This window comes from Medicago truncatula, chromosome 8 (assembly GCF_003473485.1).
Source record: "Medicago truncatula cultivar Jemalong A17 chromosome 8, MtrunA17r5.0-ANR, whole genome shotgun sequence".
NCBI classification, from domain to species: domain Eukaryota; kingdom Viridiplantae; phylum Streptophyta; class Magnoliopsida; order Fabales; family Fabaceae; genus Medicago; species Medicago truncatula.
In genome coordinates, this window is record NC_053049.1 from 7,836,371 (window position 1) to 7,854,265 (window position 17,895).

The 17,895-nt window shown below is 32.9% G+C and overlaps 1 protein-coding gene and 1 long non-coding RNA gene across 4 annotated transcripts; one reads left to right on the forward strand and one right to left on the reverse strand.

Moving 5' to 3' along the window:
* Positions 1–243: 243 nt before the first annotated feature.
* On the reverse strand, positions 244–9,879 carry LOC11425541 (uncharacterized). Of its 2 annotated transcripts, XM_003627323.4 has the most exons (10): positions 9,737–9,879; positions 9,445–9,627; positions 9,248–9,347; positions 9,111–9,141; positions 7,889–7,931; positions 6,576–6,728; positions 3,937–5,809; positions 2,492–3,785; positions 1,314–1,397; positions 244–701 (listed from the first exon to the last, which is right to left on the reverse strand). In XM_003627323.4, exons 1-10 carry the CDS (start codon positions 9,793–9,795, stop codon positions 637–639), a joined length of 3,885 nt encoding a protein of 1,294 aa, XP_003627371.1. In that variant the 5' UTR covers positions 9,796–9,879; the 3' UTR covers positions 244–636. The 2 variants fall into 2 exon arrangements, with proteins under 2 accessions (XP_003627371.1, XP_039685299.1); XM_039829365.1 differs by lacking the exon at positions 1,314–1,397.
* Positions 6,876–9,890, forward strand: LOC112417537 (uncharacterized). Of its 2 annotated transcripts, XR_005643614.1 has the most exons (3): positions 6,876–7,095; positions 7,770–8,546; positions 8,663–9,890. It is a non-coding gene; the product is annotated as an uncharacterized lncRNA (long non-coding RNA). The 2 variants fall into 2 exon arrangements; XR_003008113.2 differs by lacking the exon at positions 6,876–7,095 and having other exon boundaries at positions 7,109–8,546.
* Positions 9,891–17,895: the final 8,005 nt, after the last annotated feature.

Below are 17,895 nucleotides of genomic sequence, written 5' to 3' on the forward strand. Positions count from 1 at the left end.
TCTAAAATAGAACTGGCACAAAATTTTGAGCCAAAAGGAATGTATGCAAATATCACGTGACAAAACTCTACTACTGTGAGACAAATTAACAGTTAAACTGAAAAATGTATGACCATCATGAAATTAAACATTAATGGCTGAGTTTATACATCCACAGGGGTACAGTGATGGGTCCTTCAGCAAAGAATAACACTGAAATGGCAAAATTTTCCAATATTTCTTTATTTGTCCATCAAGAGGGGATAGGGAAATAATCTTTTTGAAAAGCTATTATTTTACTCCGCAATCACATTACTCTTTAAATCTGACTATACTGACTAAAAAGAGTTCAATTCTGATATACATCATCACACAAGTAAACCAAAGTAAAAACGCATAAAAAGAATGCCACTACTGCCAAAATTACAAGATACTGCACCAGTATGCAGCATATTTCAACACAACCATGACTAACTAAATCATAGGGAAAAAACTCATGAATCCAAGAAAATATACATTACCCCATATTATATATCTTTCACATAGATTCACTGTATCATGCCTACCTCTCTTTTATGTATCATTTTTTTATGCTGTCCTTTACACCCTATCATTGAAGATGATTCAGATCACTTGCCGGGCTCACTTGGTGAAATATTATCTGGGTTTCGAGTCACTTCCCTTGCTTCGGAAAGTTGAGAGTGAAAAGAATGATTTGGGAGCTGCACAAAATGGAAATTAATATGTAAATTTTAAGTTGTTGTATGAAAATCTGAAGCAAATGTAATGTTATTATTCTCGACATCAAAGAGATACTTAGAATTATGTATGATTAAGACGCATTATAATACTAGCAGAATGTTACTGTTAGAGTAGTTAAGACTTGTCAGAGTAGTTAGTTGGTTAATTGATTAGTTAGAGATTATTTGTATAAATAGGAGTAAACATTATGAATAGATTAGTAACTCTATTGTGAAGGGGAAACCCTTGGAGGGGAGATTTCTCTCATATTCTCATTTATCCTTTATCAATATTTCAATAAAATTGTTCATTCTTTTCAATTCAATACTTGGGTTCCTAATAGTTACTTTCCCTCGAGTCAAGATTACTATCGACACAAACAAGACACAGACAGTTGCTATGGATCAGCACCCTAATAAAGAATGAATTACTGAAAGCAATCAAATGTTAAACACAGAAGACGCATTTTGAGGATTCTTCACAATGTACATGTGTACTTCATCAGCTTTACACATGCAGCTGTTCCAAAAATGGATGAAAATTTGAACCAACATAAATAAATAAATAAATAAATAAGGTTACACAGGCATCACCTTTTAATGAACTTCCTGATATATGATCATCCCTCAGTTTAAAATGAGCGGGAGGTGCAGGAATAGAGCTTTGTAAGGATTGAACTGTAAGAATTGAGAATCAGATTATCAATTACAAACTGATTCATATTTTATCCATTAAACAAAATAAATAAAAAAGTGAAAATTATAGAAGGTAGATATCAACATGCATGGTCAAAAAGAACTAGCTGAATAAAATAGAAATCAAGATAGAGAAACTAATGGCAAATGATTGGCCAGTAGTAAGAACATTGCAATTTCAAGAATATGTATCCCCCCTCTCTCCTTTCCAAAGCCACCTACCCCCTTCGTCTAATGGTTGGATAAAAACTACTTTAGTCAAGCTAAAAAACCTAAGACAATGTGGAATCATGTAAAGTTCATGAGATGAGAACCTAGGGAAGTGTAGAGGAAAGGAAAACAGAGAACCGCAGAAAAAGAAAAGTGAGATGAAGAAAGAATTAGAATTGTTATTATACTAAATCACAAGGTTTGTCACAACCTTACAAGGGTGATATCCCCTGTGACCGAGATTTTTGGTGTATATCAAGAATCAGTGGTGTTAAATGGAAGCCATAGCGGAATGGCATGGTGGGTTTTTTGACCACAATGACAAGTTTATATGACGGATTTTTGGCCTTCTTCCATATTCTGCTATCCACCATCAACAACACTGTCGAGAATCCCAATAGTGCCTTTTCCCTCTAAGGCTAACTCAATCTATTGCAAAAAAAATCAACTAACTAATCTAACAAATGGATAAACTGACCAATAGCTGTTCTTATTCTACCTAGCTGATACATCCCAACAGATCTGCACATGTATACAAACACGCACACCATCACCATGGATTTGGAAGAATCTAAAAAATATATAGCATCTACTCAACTATGGTCCCCAATGAAAAGGTACATCTGAATACACTAGAAAATATATTCAACTATGATTCACATTCATATTTACAAAAGAAAAATCATTCATCTAAATTGGCAAACAGAGATGCAAAAATGAAGAAGGATCTATTTCCTAATAGCAGGCTGTCACAAGCAATTGGCAAAAAGAATTTTTTTATAAAAAAGAAGTTTAAAATTATATCCAAGATGTACTCAAGCATGTTGTTGATCAATAACAAGAAATTTCAGTAAATAAAAGGTTACCGTGTTCGTTGAACAACTCATTTTCATTGAAGCTTTCGTCAGAAGGATGGCCATGAGACAATCCCATTCTCGACTTCCTCAAGTCTTCTGATGACCGGTTGGCCAGATCTCGGCCATCTTCCATATCATCATCTCCTTCAGAAGTTGTAACAGAGATCCAATCAGCCAAAGTCTCTGTCCCACGAGTTTTTCTCCCAAACTTTAGTAATCGCTTAAAACCTTTTGCGACATCTTTCCGGGGTTGACTTTGGGAAGAATTAGCAACAAGATAAGGTTTTTGAGCACTTCCCCATTTTTTCCTCATTCGAGCAGCATCATTCTCACCCTGGATAAGGGAACGAGAATTCCAAGCAGGGCTACCAATTGGAGAATCTATAGAAGCATCAATGTCAGAAGACTCATGCGGGTAAGAAAAAGGAAGAGGCGCACGTGAGTTCCAGGACACAGGACTTTCAACGGGAGACTCTTGCTGAGATCCTACACCGTTGAAAGTTGATGGAAATGCATTAGGCATTTCACCCCCTAAAACAGGGTCTGCTTGAGCAAGAGACCTTGTAGAATCACCAATTTCAGACCCAGAATTACCAGATTCCTGGCTCAGACTAACCTTTCCATTATTATGATTAAAATCACTATCTTCAATGGCCATACTTTGAATATCATCTTGTTCCCCTGTGGCCGAATGGAATGAATCTTCCATATCATATTCTAGGTCGTTGAATTCTTTCTCAGTATCAGGTGCCATTGAAGTTTTCACCCTGATAGCACTGCCTACAAAACCAGGTCCTGCAGTGTTGCCCTTTTTAAGGAAAGACCTTGATGATTGATCGCAAGGGTCCGGATCAGTCTCTTCCAAATCAAATTTCAACGGAGTCAAAACAATCCCATCTGAGTTCAAAGAGGACAAATCCTTAAACTCGGCAGGGTTGGCAGAGCTCTTCCGTAAAGACAGACTTTGCCTTAGCTTCTCTTCCTTGATACTTTGCTCCTCTTCATTGGTGCTTCTGCTACGAGCATAGTTTCTCACCTGAGAGCGGGTTGGTTTGCTAACTCCAGAAGAAGGCTTTGTGTTTTCTTTTCTTAAATCAGAGAAGTTTGGAACAGATTGAGCAAGAGTGTTGTCTCTTCGTTTGCCAGATGAACGTGAAATTGAAACTACAGTGCGAGGTGTACCTGAAGACACATTTCGGTTGGGAAAATTTTTCCTGCCTTGCTTTGAAGCACCATATATCTTGTCTTCCGAAAATTCAGAAAGATCTTCATCGTCTTCATTCTGAAGGGAATCAATAGGATGCTGTTGGGAAAAAAATAATAAGGGATTTAAATTAGAAATTTAATGGATTTGAAGTTTTAAATGTCAAAACAAACTTGGTTATGTAGGAGAATAAAATAAAATGTAGCAGTTATCATAAAACAGGGTTACAAAGCAAGTAATGAATGAACACCTGGTCTCTCTTTGTATTTGATTTGAAGTATCCAAGTTTATCTGCACGTTGAGAACCTCCTGCTGAATTTTGTCTGGTTATAGACCCTGAAAACTTGGACTTCATCTCAGCCCTACTCCGCTCAAGACTATCCTGCATAGCCTTCATCCTAGCTTCCTTCTCTGATCTGTTCAAACTCCATTCTTCCTGAAGTTTTGCATTCCTCTTCTTCATGTACTTTTCATAAAACTTTCCTCTAGACTCAGCCCCAATGTTGAGCTCCGAGAAATTTTGCCTTACAGCACCGCCATAATTCTGACTATCCACCGTCTTCATAAGCGACTTAGTCCCCAAACTCACAGCCGGTTCAGGCACTCTGCTTCTGGAAGGTGGCAGAGGGGTTGAATCCCCCACTTCAGGTCTTCTAGACTGCGAGTTAACAGCCTGTTCTACCCGTGCATCAGCAGGCTGATGAGTTGAATCCCCTATTCCAGGTCTTCTAGACTGCAAGTTAACAACTTGTTCTAGGTGTGCATCATCAGCAGGCTGAGGAATTGAATCCCGGATTCCAGGTCTCCTAGACTGTGAGTTAACAGCCTGTTCCACACGTGCATCAGCAGGCTCTATTCTCCGTGCAGTACCAGATTGATCCCCAGGAACTCTCAGCTTATGCTCAGCAAAAAGCTTTTCGAGCTCATCAGCCTTCAGCTTCAACTCATCATGCATCTCCTGATTTCCTTTACTCTGCCTTACTCTCTGATTCTGTTCCAAAGGTACCGTTACACATGCACTATCCGGACTCTCCAAAACCTGATTTTTACCAGAAAGATTCAATTTAGCACTTTCATTGCCACCCCGAATCTCATCCCTTTTATTCCTTGTCCCCCCGGTTTGTTCTGAACTAGCAGGTACCGGTTTCTGATACTTAGTTTTCATAACAACTTGAGAATCCTCTTCCTTAACCTGATTCTTCAAAACTTCAGCTTCTAAAGCAAAAGATGATCTCAAATGGGGTTGAGTTGTTGATTGATCAACACCATTTAAACCAACAACAGAAGAAGAATTAGAAGCTTCCCTTGATTTGAATCCACCACCACCACCGCTACTTTCAAACTGAGCTGAAAAAGATCTTGAATGACTACGGTGGACCCTACCAAGTGATGTAGCAACCACATTATTACTTTTCACACCCCCATCAAACTTAACATCACCACCATCATGATCATTATCATTATGATTATGATCATCATCAACAACAAACTCATACCTATCTGATGAAGAAGAACCTTTCAGTTGATGATCCTTGAACACCACGTCAGAAGAAGACCCTTGATCAGTTTTCACAACTTTGTCCAAATTATTATTATCATTAACACTTTCTGAACCTTTTTTCTCCATGCTAGCGTCAATGCTCATGTCACTACTACCACTCCACCGCCGGAATACGTCAGAGGACATTCTCCGAAGCTCGACCGGCTTTCCAGTATTTTCTTTTTGCTTCTTTTCAAACAAATTGATTCTGTCTTGTACACTGAGTCGTCGCCCTGCCGGTGCCGGCGTTGGTGATGACGGCAACGGCGTTGGCGACGAGTCGGTCTGTTCTTTATTGCTGCTGGTGCCGTCGTTGTTGGGTTCGTCTTTGTTTTTGTTTATTATTACGTTGTTGTCGTTGTTACGTTGTAGAGAGTTGAAGGTGGTGAAGGTTTTAGGAGGTTGCCACGTGGATGTTTGGGCTTGGTTATGGGCTTGGGCTTCTTCGTCTTCGTTGTCGATGGACATGTCAGAGTTAATTGATGAACGAAGTTCTGTATCATTGCCACGTGGCTTTTCGTCTTGTTGAGTAATGAGTTCTGGTCTTCTTTCGTACACTGACGAATATTTCGTACATGCTTCACTGAATAAAATTGTTAAGAAAAAAACACAAGGGTGTTATTAGTCATTTCATATTTTGTTAAGTAATTAAATAATAATGATGAATGAATGCAATTTAAAATATATATATTCAGCAAGAAAAAGTAGTTCTTTTTTTGGTAGAAAAAGTAATAATAATAATTAATGAAATTTTTGTGAGAGTAAATATTTACATTAAATATAAAATAATTATATAAATGATTAGTGACTTTTTTTTCAAGAAATAAATTATAAGTGACTTTAATGACTTTTTTCTCTTTCAAAAACAATATTTTTTTTAACGAAAATAGAAATTTAATATAATTTTAATCACATCTTTATGTATAATTATGAGTTTAAGAAATGTGCACCTATTTTGTCTAAAAAAAGTGCAATGATGGTAGAAAGCTTTTCTCCACAATGATATTGATTTTTATTTTTTTTGCTGGTGAATCATATTGATTTTAATAGTGTTTTCAAAAATCATTTTTTTAAAATAAAATAAAAAATTCCATAATCGCCTTTTATCAAGCCATTAAGGTTAAAAAATTATTTTCCACCTTAAAATCAATAGTGGAATAGTAGTTTTTTTTTTGAAAGAGGAATAGTAGTTTTTTTCAAAAACAAAACCATTTTTTTTTTAAATCCAAAACAAATGCACCCTAATTGTATGATAACTCAGAAAAATATTTTTATATTTTTTAAATTAGCTTTATATATGATTTTCCTCTGAAAAAAATGTATGAATGATTTTGAAGGTTGGTAGTTACTTCAAGCGATGGGCACGAAATTGATGTGCAAAGTGTTTGAGTTGAGAGACAGTGTAAGGATTAAATCCAGATGCTGATGCATTAGCATATGCTGTTGTTAAGTCCTGCCTAACTGCACTCAATCTCACATCAATAGCCCTTAGCAGTTCCTTCCTGTACAAGTAATCATCAAAATTATTAATAACAAACAAAATATATGCAAATTTCATAAGGTTGTTTTATATTTTTCATTTCACATCATGATTATTATTAGTTCATTATCAGTTATCACTAAATAAACCAATCAGTTTCAAAATCAATAGCAAAAGGGTGATAGTCTTACAACAACTACTGCTACTGAAAAGTCATAACAGATTAAAATCACTTTTTCGATGTATTATCTTTACCAATTCATATACAGAAATTGATCAAGATATCTTCCATAAATGATCAATCCTTTCTTATAAAGGCCTATATTGTCTTCTTCTAATATATGGCTAAATCATCTTCAGCCAAGTTTTCTCATCTTTTCCTATATGAGGTAATATCCAACTTTCTGTCTGATATAATTATCTGTTCTTAATTTTATTTTTCTTATCTTGTAATGTCAACTCAAACTTCTTTTACTGGCAACACTTGGCTTATGCTGTCATAAGACTTTACTGCCCAAAATTGAGTATTATAAAGCATGGTTGGTCTTATTTATGACTGGTTCATAAAAAATGTTATACACTACCTATAATACTAGGATTGATTATTGGCATGATGTTAGAATACTAAGGCTAAGATTTTGGTATTAGAGACCCGTTTGGATTGGCTTATCTAAGTTTATCTACTTGCATAAGAACTAATGAGACTGTTTGGGAGAGCTTATAGAACAGCTTATGACATGTCTATAAACTGTTTTCAGCTTATAGCTTATATGAAAACAATTTGACTTTATTTTACACTTGTTATAGACAGGGCTTATGCATAAACACTTATATGATAATCATTTATGTTATAAGCACTTAGTAGTAGTGCTTGAACGGTAATTGCAGTTCCTAGAATAATAGAATAAATGAATAGGTACATTAGCATGGTGATTATTATATCTCACAATATCAACACATCATTATACTATCATTCAAAGTTCTATCTCTCTTTTTTAGTCCTCTCTTCATCCTTACTACCCTACAATTTAACTGATAATAAAAGGGGATTCTCTTATCTTAGATATGTAGTTGCAGAGTTTCTTATCTCTAATCATAATAGAGGATATACCACAGAAAAAGAAAACATGCAATGCAAGATGCAGTGGAACCAGATACAATGAAAGTGGATAGAAATATTACGTTGTTGAGTCTGCCGCTCCGATGACTCTTGTTCCATCCCCGCCTGGAGGAAATTCACCAAAATATTGTCACCATATCATTATCAATCGCTCGAGTTACTCAAAAGAAACTGAGACATATGAAATATACAACTCTCATATCAACATGCCCAATTTTAGGTCCCTTCCACATTGCCATGCACACCAACAAATATCAAGTGCATCTAGCATTCGTAAAATCTACAGGGTACAGAGCATTGAAATTTTTGGCTACACTGTTTATGTTGGAGTCAAATGAGACAGAGAAATAAGAATTTCAATCTCAACTTTTTCTTCGATGAATTCTTTTACATTTAAATTTCTTGTATAGTCTTTACTTTCCTAACTTCACCTTATCATTCTTTTCTCTGTATCAAAGTTCAAGCATGGGTTGCATCTGCTTCTATTTCTGTGCAAGATATTGAATCTACAACCCAATTTGACTTGCTCTTAACAAGTTACACAATTCTGTTGGTGCAAATATAAGAGCATGTGTCGCTGAGAATTAAGTATGGTTTTCTTTCTTCTCTGGCTACAATTAACTTGCCTCATTTTCAATCATCTACACTAGGGATGGAAAAATATCCGCACGAATTACTGGCAATGGAGGGGAAAATGGATATCTATTGGCCATTGTGCAGGTGGGGATACTCGCATATGCATAAAAATTGTTTTTTATTAAATATAGAATATGTAATATGACATTTTATATCACTTTTAGATGATATAAATAACTTCATTATTTTATATTTTGTAGGGGATGAACCCATATCAATCACCACGCCCCCCATTGTCATCCCTAATCCCAATATAGAGCTTCCATCAAGAAGACGTCGAGTATAAAGTAGACAATGATTAAACTAAGACAGAAACCACATAGCATTCAGAAAGTGCCTAAATACTTTAAACAAATATCCAACATATAAATATGGCCTGAAGATATTATCATCGTAACAATAATTCCATTTTATGATCAACTATGTACATTAGTTGGCTTTACTTTAAGGTATACTCAAAGAGGAAATAATAAAAGAAAACATATTAAGTTTACTGATGAACTTTAATTTTATCAAATTTTCAAATTTGGACAAAATATCATCCTAACCAAATTAACTAAAATCTCTAACTGTCTAATATGTTATATTTTGTTCAACAAAAGATATACATTGTATGCAGTCCAGTGTCTAAATGAAATGAAAACATACCTTGTGAATCCATGCGCTGATCTCCTGTCCCCTGAAATAAGACATTCAAAATATAAGCAATATAAAAGAAATAAAGTAATTGCTTTTCTCTGTTGTTTGCATCAATTTCCTCTGTTTGATCATAAGTCTTTTATTACCTGTGAATATATCTTTCGTGCAGCTTCCAATTGAGACATCTCTGCATCAAAGGTGTTCACCATTTCTAAAACTTCTGGCATGCCGACATACCGCACAAACCTGTGAGCATCATCAACACCAACCAGCCAAAAAGTAAATCAAAAGGTTCACCGGATGCAAACAAATCAAATCCTATGAAAGTTGACATGAACTTCACCTCTCAAACGTTCCTTTTGTAAACCATGTCTCGGCATTTCTACGTCTATCAATTTCTAGCCTGATTGACTGCACAGAATGTGCAGCCTGCTCCTCTGCAAACTTTAAATGGTCCAAGTATGGCTTCACTAACCCTGATGCTAGTTTCTCGGTGAATCCATCACTTGAAACAAGCAACTCACATCTGCCAATTTAACATATAAAGAGAAGAAAAAACAACGAAACACGATCATAACTCTAGTCAGAAGAAAAAGCATATAACAAGCAGAAAATCCAATGAATGTTATCCGCACCTTGAACGCTTCGGAGACAATTGCAACACAGCATAGTCAAGAAGTGTGTCAGACCTCATTTTTGTCTATTTAAGGTAACACTTACACCACTCTTCAGATCATTTCCAGTTTCACCGTCATTTTCGTCAAAAAACCAATCATAATCAACAAAACTGCACACAAGAAATCCCAAAGTCAGAATGTAGATTCTCTATAACTACAAACAAAATAAAAATCTCAAAACAATCTTTTTGCTAAATTCTGCCTCTTACCAACAAATGCAATCAGTGTATCATTCCCAAATTGGCATTACTTTAAAAAAATCTACATTTTCAGAAAAAACTTGAAAATTATACAAAATCAAACAACAACCCAGATGCACAAAATGGTCAATAAACAAAGCCCACTAATTTCCATCCATAGATCCCAACCCAGAACCTCAAAATTCAAACTTTTTTGCAGCAAAACAAAAACCCAAAATTCCCACAAAGAATTCATAAAAATAAAATAGATCTGATTCAACAAAAGACCAAATTTGACTAAAGTACTAAAGTTGCATACTTCACAACAGAAACCTAAATTCCAACACCAACCAAACAAAACCCACAAAACAAAAACCTTAAAAAAAAACAGAATTTCACAAACATTATCATAGTAAAACACAAAACAAAAATGCACGGTACAAAATCAAAAATAGAAACAAACAAAAAACAAACCTAAAAAATTACATTTTTCAATGAGGAACGATCCAATGCAAAATGCAAGAATGAAGAAATGAGATCTTTGATTTTGCTACTCGATCCTCCGATTCAGAGATGAAAAGGGTACCAGCATTTGCCTCTACTTTTCTTTCTTCCTTTTTGTGTCTCTCACTGTGGAACCAAATGAACCACTTTCTTTATTTTTTTTCTTCCTCAATTTTGAAGATAAAAAATTGAGTTTTACGAAAACCCCACAATGAAAAAGATGGTTTTTGCTTTACTCAATCCCTTCATTTGAAATCCTTTTGTTATGGTTTCTCTCTCTACAACCTGTCTCTAGAGAGAGAGAGAGTGGGAGTGGTGGTAGTGTAGTTCAAGACAGAACAACTAAGGTAAAAACAAAAAATGTTATTGTCACATTTGTAATTTGAAAAAATGTTAATTAATACTATTAGCAACTAACTAGGATTTTTTGTTCAAAAAGACAAGAGGAAAAACACTTGGTGAATGTTGATTGAGTAGAATTACTTCATTAGTTTCTTAATCATTGGGATGACTTGCATAGTGACCAAAATTGTTACTAGAAACTACAAAGTACCACTAATTTGTGAACATATGATATCTTTTACGCACGACTGTTCAAATTAATTTATTGATCTGACTAAGATCATAATAGATGGTAAAACATTATTTGAAAAAACTTAAAATTGTTATATTTTTATGATTTGATTGGAACCTATAATCTTAGTTAAATTGAAAGAGATGTTTTACCATCTAATTTAAATGTTTTTAGAGTACGAACTATTATTATTATAAGAGAAATTGTAAGAGGTGTCCTTAAGGCATTTGTTTAAAAGTTTAAAGTAAAAAAATTCTGTTGAAAATTGTGCATTCAAAACGTTGAAATAACAAAAAGTAATTTTTTTTATGTAAAATTTATCAACTATTTTTGTTTGTGTTAATATTTTGCATTTGTCAGCATAACCCTATTTATAACTATAATATTACGAGAAATATTTTGTGTTAATAAAACAAAGTCCAATGTTAACCAAGTTTGACATCATAATCATAGGGTTTGAATCCAATAATGGAGTGAGAGTGCATTTTATATGATTTCACATTGTCTCGTATAATATCTAGTTTCGTATGTTTAAATAACCGACGATGCCGAATATGTCAAATGCATTTTATGTGATTACTTGGGTTTGAACTCAACATCTCTCTTTTATACGTGTGAATTTTAAGATGATATTTATCACTTTTCTTATAAATAAATAAAATAATAACTCAACTATAATGTTATTGACCGACGACCGGTACAAAGTATTAAAGTGATCATCTCATAATATGAAATTGTAAATAAAATAATTTAAATAAATAATAGAAATGATGTTAGGCCGGATGTGATGACCAGGTTCGAACTCTGGTACCTTCACTTATGTGTGTGAGTTTATAATGGCTTTGCCATTTCGTCGATTTACAAAAAAAAAAATGAAAGAAAAAATGTTACACTAAAGTTTTTTTTGACAAAAACAAAACGATATTCATTCATTCAAATCAATAGAGTACATCAGATACAAACATCGCTAAAAACGTAAAGGGTGAATCTGCGAACAAACTCACAGCACCCAAGTTAATAGGATACAACGGCAAAATGCCTACAAATAATATGATAAAACCTAAGTCACCGAAATACCCATGCTTCCGGATCTGCAACGCTGACGTCCAAATTATTGCTTGAATTTGTAATTGATTAATGTAGATCTTTCAATATGAACTGAACAAACACCGCGACAAGACGTGAAATCAAACGCCGCACAAGACGACGAACAACACAACGCCGCACTTAGATGACGAAATCACAAAAAACACAAAAGAAAAACTTGATAGATGTGAAAACCACTTATTTAGATTGAAAGAAAAGAGGGAAAAAAGATGTAGAGGGGTGATTATAGATCAAAAATGACCTAAAACCACTCATCATCGATGAACGAATGAGAAAGAAAATTTAGAAAGAAGTTGAAGTTTCTCTCACTAAAACAAGGAAAATACTATTTATTAAAGATAATTTTTTACACACGATATTAATACCTCATAATTCATATTCTCTTTATATAAAAAATTTAATTATTTGATCCGTTAAAAAATAACAAAATTATATAAAAAAGAAGTAGCTTATGTGAAAGTTTTATTTTTTTTAAAATAAAAATAAAATACACAAGAAAGTTAATAAACCCTTTATCTTTTTCCGTTTATATTGATACATTTGATGTTGTTATCGTGCAGTTAGTTTTTTGTTCAAGTTATGGTGGTGGTTAAGTTTGATGGAAATATCAAAGAATCGAATCACCTTCCCAAACAGTGTTATATAATAATCATTCAATTTCATGACATAAAGTATTTCATTCTCACTCTTTAATTACGTTATTGTCATTCAGGTATATAGAATAGACCCTTACATTTATTGGACGTAATGGACATTTTGATAATTTCATAAAGAAGAATGTGATTAGGCTGCGGTCAACATTTTGTGCATTCATTGATCAAAAATTCAAAAGTGTTAGGAAATTATTCTTTCTAAGCAGAAAATGACGGTGATGCGATAATTATTGATTAACTTAAACGGAGAGTTTTAGAAGGAAAGATATAGTCGCTTATTTAATATTATCTCTTGTTAACATGTGTTTCTGATGTGTTTTAATCAATGATTTTATATGAAGAAGTTATTTTATAAAAAGGTAATTTGGTATAACGGCAAACATTGATTTCTGAGAAAGGTAATCTTATACTGGCTCTGTCTCATATGACGTTTTGACCATTTCACACGTATTAAGAAATGTAATTAATATTGTGTGGGGAAGATAAATTATGAGTTGTTTTACAAAATTATCCCTAATAAATGGTATGGAAAAGATAAATGAAATAATTAAAAGAAAAGAAAGTAATTAATAGTTAAGGATATAATAGAAAAAGTAACATTAATATTTCATTGGTATTGTAAAGCGACATATAATTTGGGACAATTTTTTTTTCCAAAGCGACATACAATTTAGGACGGAGGGAGTATAACTTATTGTCGGATATTAAACGTTAATGCTTTTTTTAGTCGGTTTTCAAACATTGATTCAACATGTTGTTGAAGTGTAGTTTACTTTGCTAAATCTAACTCTTAGTTGAAATTATGAAACATTGAAATTGGATAATGATCTTAATAATAAATAAATTGATGTCATTATTTTTTTACCCATACATTTACTTAATACATGTAATTTTTTTACGCATGTCAAATGATAAATGTCACCCAAATCTGATAAATAGGCGATTGAGCAATCAACGAGAAAGTCACTAAGTTGAATGAAAGATGGGCAATGTTAGAGCAGCTGAGCGAGTGAGCTCATTCTTTCTCAAAGTCACTAGTCCAAAAGGTGGGTCGTCAGAGACATAAAACTAAGTCACAAGCGTGATGGGAATGGACAATGAAGCATTACCCGCGATCTTTGCTCTTAGTGTCAATAATTGTTTCGAGAAATGAGGGAAGAAACATATTGTAGTGGAGCTGCACATAAAAGGAACTTATCAACGGATCATGCTGGAGTTAAGAATTTGAAGCCAAAACATGGGGTGTTATGATCCCACTACCAAGGGAGTTATCACGCAACACCCTAAAAAATTATTCAAATAGGGGTTACGTATTGTAGCCTTGTAGGTCATGTTGTTTGACTAATATGCAATAGTAACATTATAAATACTTTGTTCATACATTATAATTAACACATACAATAAACAAGCTTATTTTTGCAAATTTATGTATTTTTTAATGTTGCTCGAAACTCTAAGCAATTGTATCTAACACTCTACTTAAAATCATGCTCTAAATGTCTCACCTCACATATCCTTTGGAACAATGGACGTAGGTTGCCCTGGTGTAGGTTATTGAGGATGAAGCTGATCCAACATCATTTTGGTCATTAGACTTCAGATCTAAAATTCACACCTTAGGTCTAAAGTATCACATTTGAAGGAAAAAAAATATTGAAATACGATTTTAACACATCATTATTTAACGGATTTAAGACCTTCGAAAAATCGCTTAAAATATATCTTTTTCAAATAGTATTTTTTAACAATTCGAACAGAAATAGCCCGCCAAATATTACAAATTATCGTATAGTAATTTGTTGAACATCATAAGCCAAGTGTAAATTATTGTCCAGGGCATCTCCAAGATCAGACGTGCATACAATTCTTTAACACATGTAGTCTAGCATAAATTCATCACATGTGATTCAATGAACAACAAAATTCCTCACACGTGAACCAACCAATTGGCCCTTTATTCAAATTTTGGATGAAGTAGCACCTTTAATCGAAAGGCAAATTCTATGGTACATTCAAAAATCTGAGTGTACCGGTACATCAAATCATCAAATTCATATTGAAACGAGTTGTTTTTTCGAAGAAAAAGAATTGTTTTCTATCATTAACAATTACAATAATTAGATCTTAGTTACCGAAAGTGTCGACGAAATAAAATTTACATTTTTTGAATTTTTGTTACATATAATAAAGAATATTTATTATTTTTTATGAGAAAATGTTAAAAATTTAATATGATTCTTATAAACAATGAAATGATGTTTATTCTTATAAAACGATGTCTTATAAAATATAAATATTGATAAATAACTCTTTATTTTATAAAATAATCGTTAAATTGTAAATATTTGAAGCAGGAGTACCGATACACCTCAATTTGAAGATGTTACGTATACATACACACATTTTTTTTTAAAGATTTTTTTTTAAAGAATGCTACGTATACACTTATCGTGCTGAGAGGAATAGTTGAATTGAATTTGAACGTAATATTTGCAAAAGATTACACGTTGAACTCGGGAAGAAAAAAAATATTTTTGAAGCTTAAATAAGTTTTTAAACGAGTATTGTAAGTGGACGGTGGGAATAGTCCTCTCGATTTAGTCGATCATTGGATTGAATATCAAGTTTTCAAACAAAAAATTGTTACTAGAAAAATTTCAAATTTCATTTTTAGTCTCTCTAGAATTCTACAGTTAGTTTTGGTCCCGAAAATATTTTCTATCATGATTTTTGGTCTCTATTTTTAATTAAAGTCATATGTAACCTTCAAAATATTGATTTTTTTTTCAAGTAATTTTTAGTACATTATAAATATATATATTGCAAAAGTTAAATTTTTTTAACAAGGAATGCATCAAATATGAATTTATAATTTTCAGCGCTTAAAAATTCTAAATTTTTGTGAGAGATTTGTAAAATAGAATAAATCAAAAGAAACATGATTCCAAAAACGTAAAAGGATAGTAGAAATTATTAATGAAATTCATACTCTATGTGAAAATGAGTACCCGACTACAAGAGTACTTGATATATTCACCTATATGAATGTGGAGGTGAGGGGGCCCTGCCTATGAAATTAAGGTAAAATTTCTACAAAGTTCATTTTTATCGGGAGGCAAGACCTTTAAAGCACGGTCTATTTTAAGAATACATCTAAGAAAATGTTGTTTGTGCTTTAATGTGAGAGATAAAATTTAAGACTACGAATCACTTTAGTAAATATAAATCATACTCATTATACAATAATTCAGGTTGGAAGACACCTTTGTTTATGTACGGTCTTAAAGAAAATTTTAGCTATTTTTAATGTTAAGTTGGGTATTGTTGGAACTATCGAGTACACTATTGTGTGACTTAAAGAAATGAGGGCAGACCTATCTATGGAAGATTTCACACAATACTAGTGTATATATAATGAATGTATGATACTTGAGATGTGCCCCTAGGGGCACACATTTTAGTAGAAGTGAGATGACAAAATCAATATGATCGCCATACACGTCTGTGTGCTGCCGTCATCTGGCTGGGCTCGACTGAACGTGGACTTTGTGATGTATTATTTTTAAGAAACCAAAACCTTAAATTATTATTTAGACAATGCCATATAACATCTTATTAAGAGCGACTTAACAAATGACTCATCCTAATAATCTCATCAATAAATGAAACGTGTTTAAATGATTTTAACTCTGATTCTAGCAATTACATTAAACCTTGAATATCAATGATAGATTAACTGAAAAACCAAAAAGTAAGTTAGAGATAAACACACTTGAAAATCCACAGCAATTTCATCAAAATTATAACAGTAAATTAAAAGGAGTTATACATAAATGCCCAAAAAAATACTCCCTCCGTCCATTTTTATAGAGTAGTTTACGAAAAGTTTTATCTCTAAATGTAAGATCATATACAAATTCCTATATGCATCGATTACTCTTTTATTCAAATATATCCCTTATTAATACTATTAATTTGTACTCCTATTAGTATGTGATAAATTAACATTAAAATATATTTAATTAAGAGTAATATAGTAATAATCACACGTATTTGAGACAACTTTATTATTCCAACAATTTTTCTTAATACCTGGGACTTTTGTAATTCACTCATATCAAAATGGATGGAGGGAGTAATATAGATCGCATGATTCATTCATAACAATTCTATCAAAAAATTACTAAAATCAATGTACCTCAAAATAAGTGATGCATAACATTTTCAAAATAAAAAGTTTTTTTTTTGTGAATGGAAAAAAAAAATTTTTTTTTTGAAGGAGGAAAAAAAAAAAGTTATCTCATAGTTCCAAATTAAATTGAATTAAATTTTAGATGGTTCCAAGTCCCATGGTTTCAAATTACTGGTATATATTTTGGTTGTTCAATATAAATTCCACAACCTTAATGTTTACGTCTGGATTACACGTAGGTCTTGTGCAAGTGTAATAAGGTCCTTGGTACATGGCTGTAAACTTATATCTATGGTTAAAATTTGTCACCGAATGTTCTTTTTTTGAGGTAAAAGTCTGAAAGACAATAATTTTACTGTCAATTATGCTCCATAGATAAATGTCTATTTGTCTGTAGATAAATGTTATGTTTGAACCGTTACTTATATATTTTATTACAACATAGCTGTCTCTCGCTATAAGTGGTGTTACATTTTATTTTTTCAATTATTTTTAAAGGAAAAATTGTCAAGATTATAACGGAGCCTTCGAACTGTCGTTGACAGCCCTGCATAAGAATCACATAGATGGACTGAACTATCTATATGGTCCTATGGACAAAAATGCATTTTGATGTTACAAGAGGGCGAGGAGGTCGCTAAGATCAATATCAAATAGGCTTAAATGTGTGTTTAGTCTCTGCACTTTCGCTCACTTTTGGCATTGGTCCCTACGTTTTTTTTTGTTTGGCATTGGTCCCTGCACTTTCTAAAACTTTTGGCTTTAGTCCTTCCGTTTAAAAAAAAAAAACTAACGGTGTGCCACGTGGCCCAATCATGACACGCCACGTGGCACACTAAAAAACAAAAAAAAAATCAATTTTTAATTATTATTTTTTTACTTAAAAATATCATTAGTCCCTACACTTT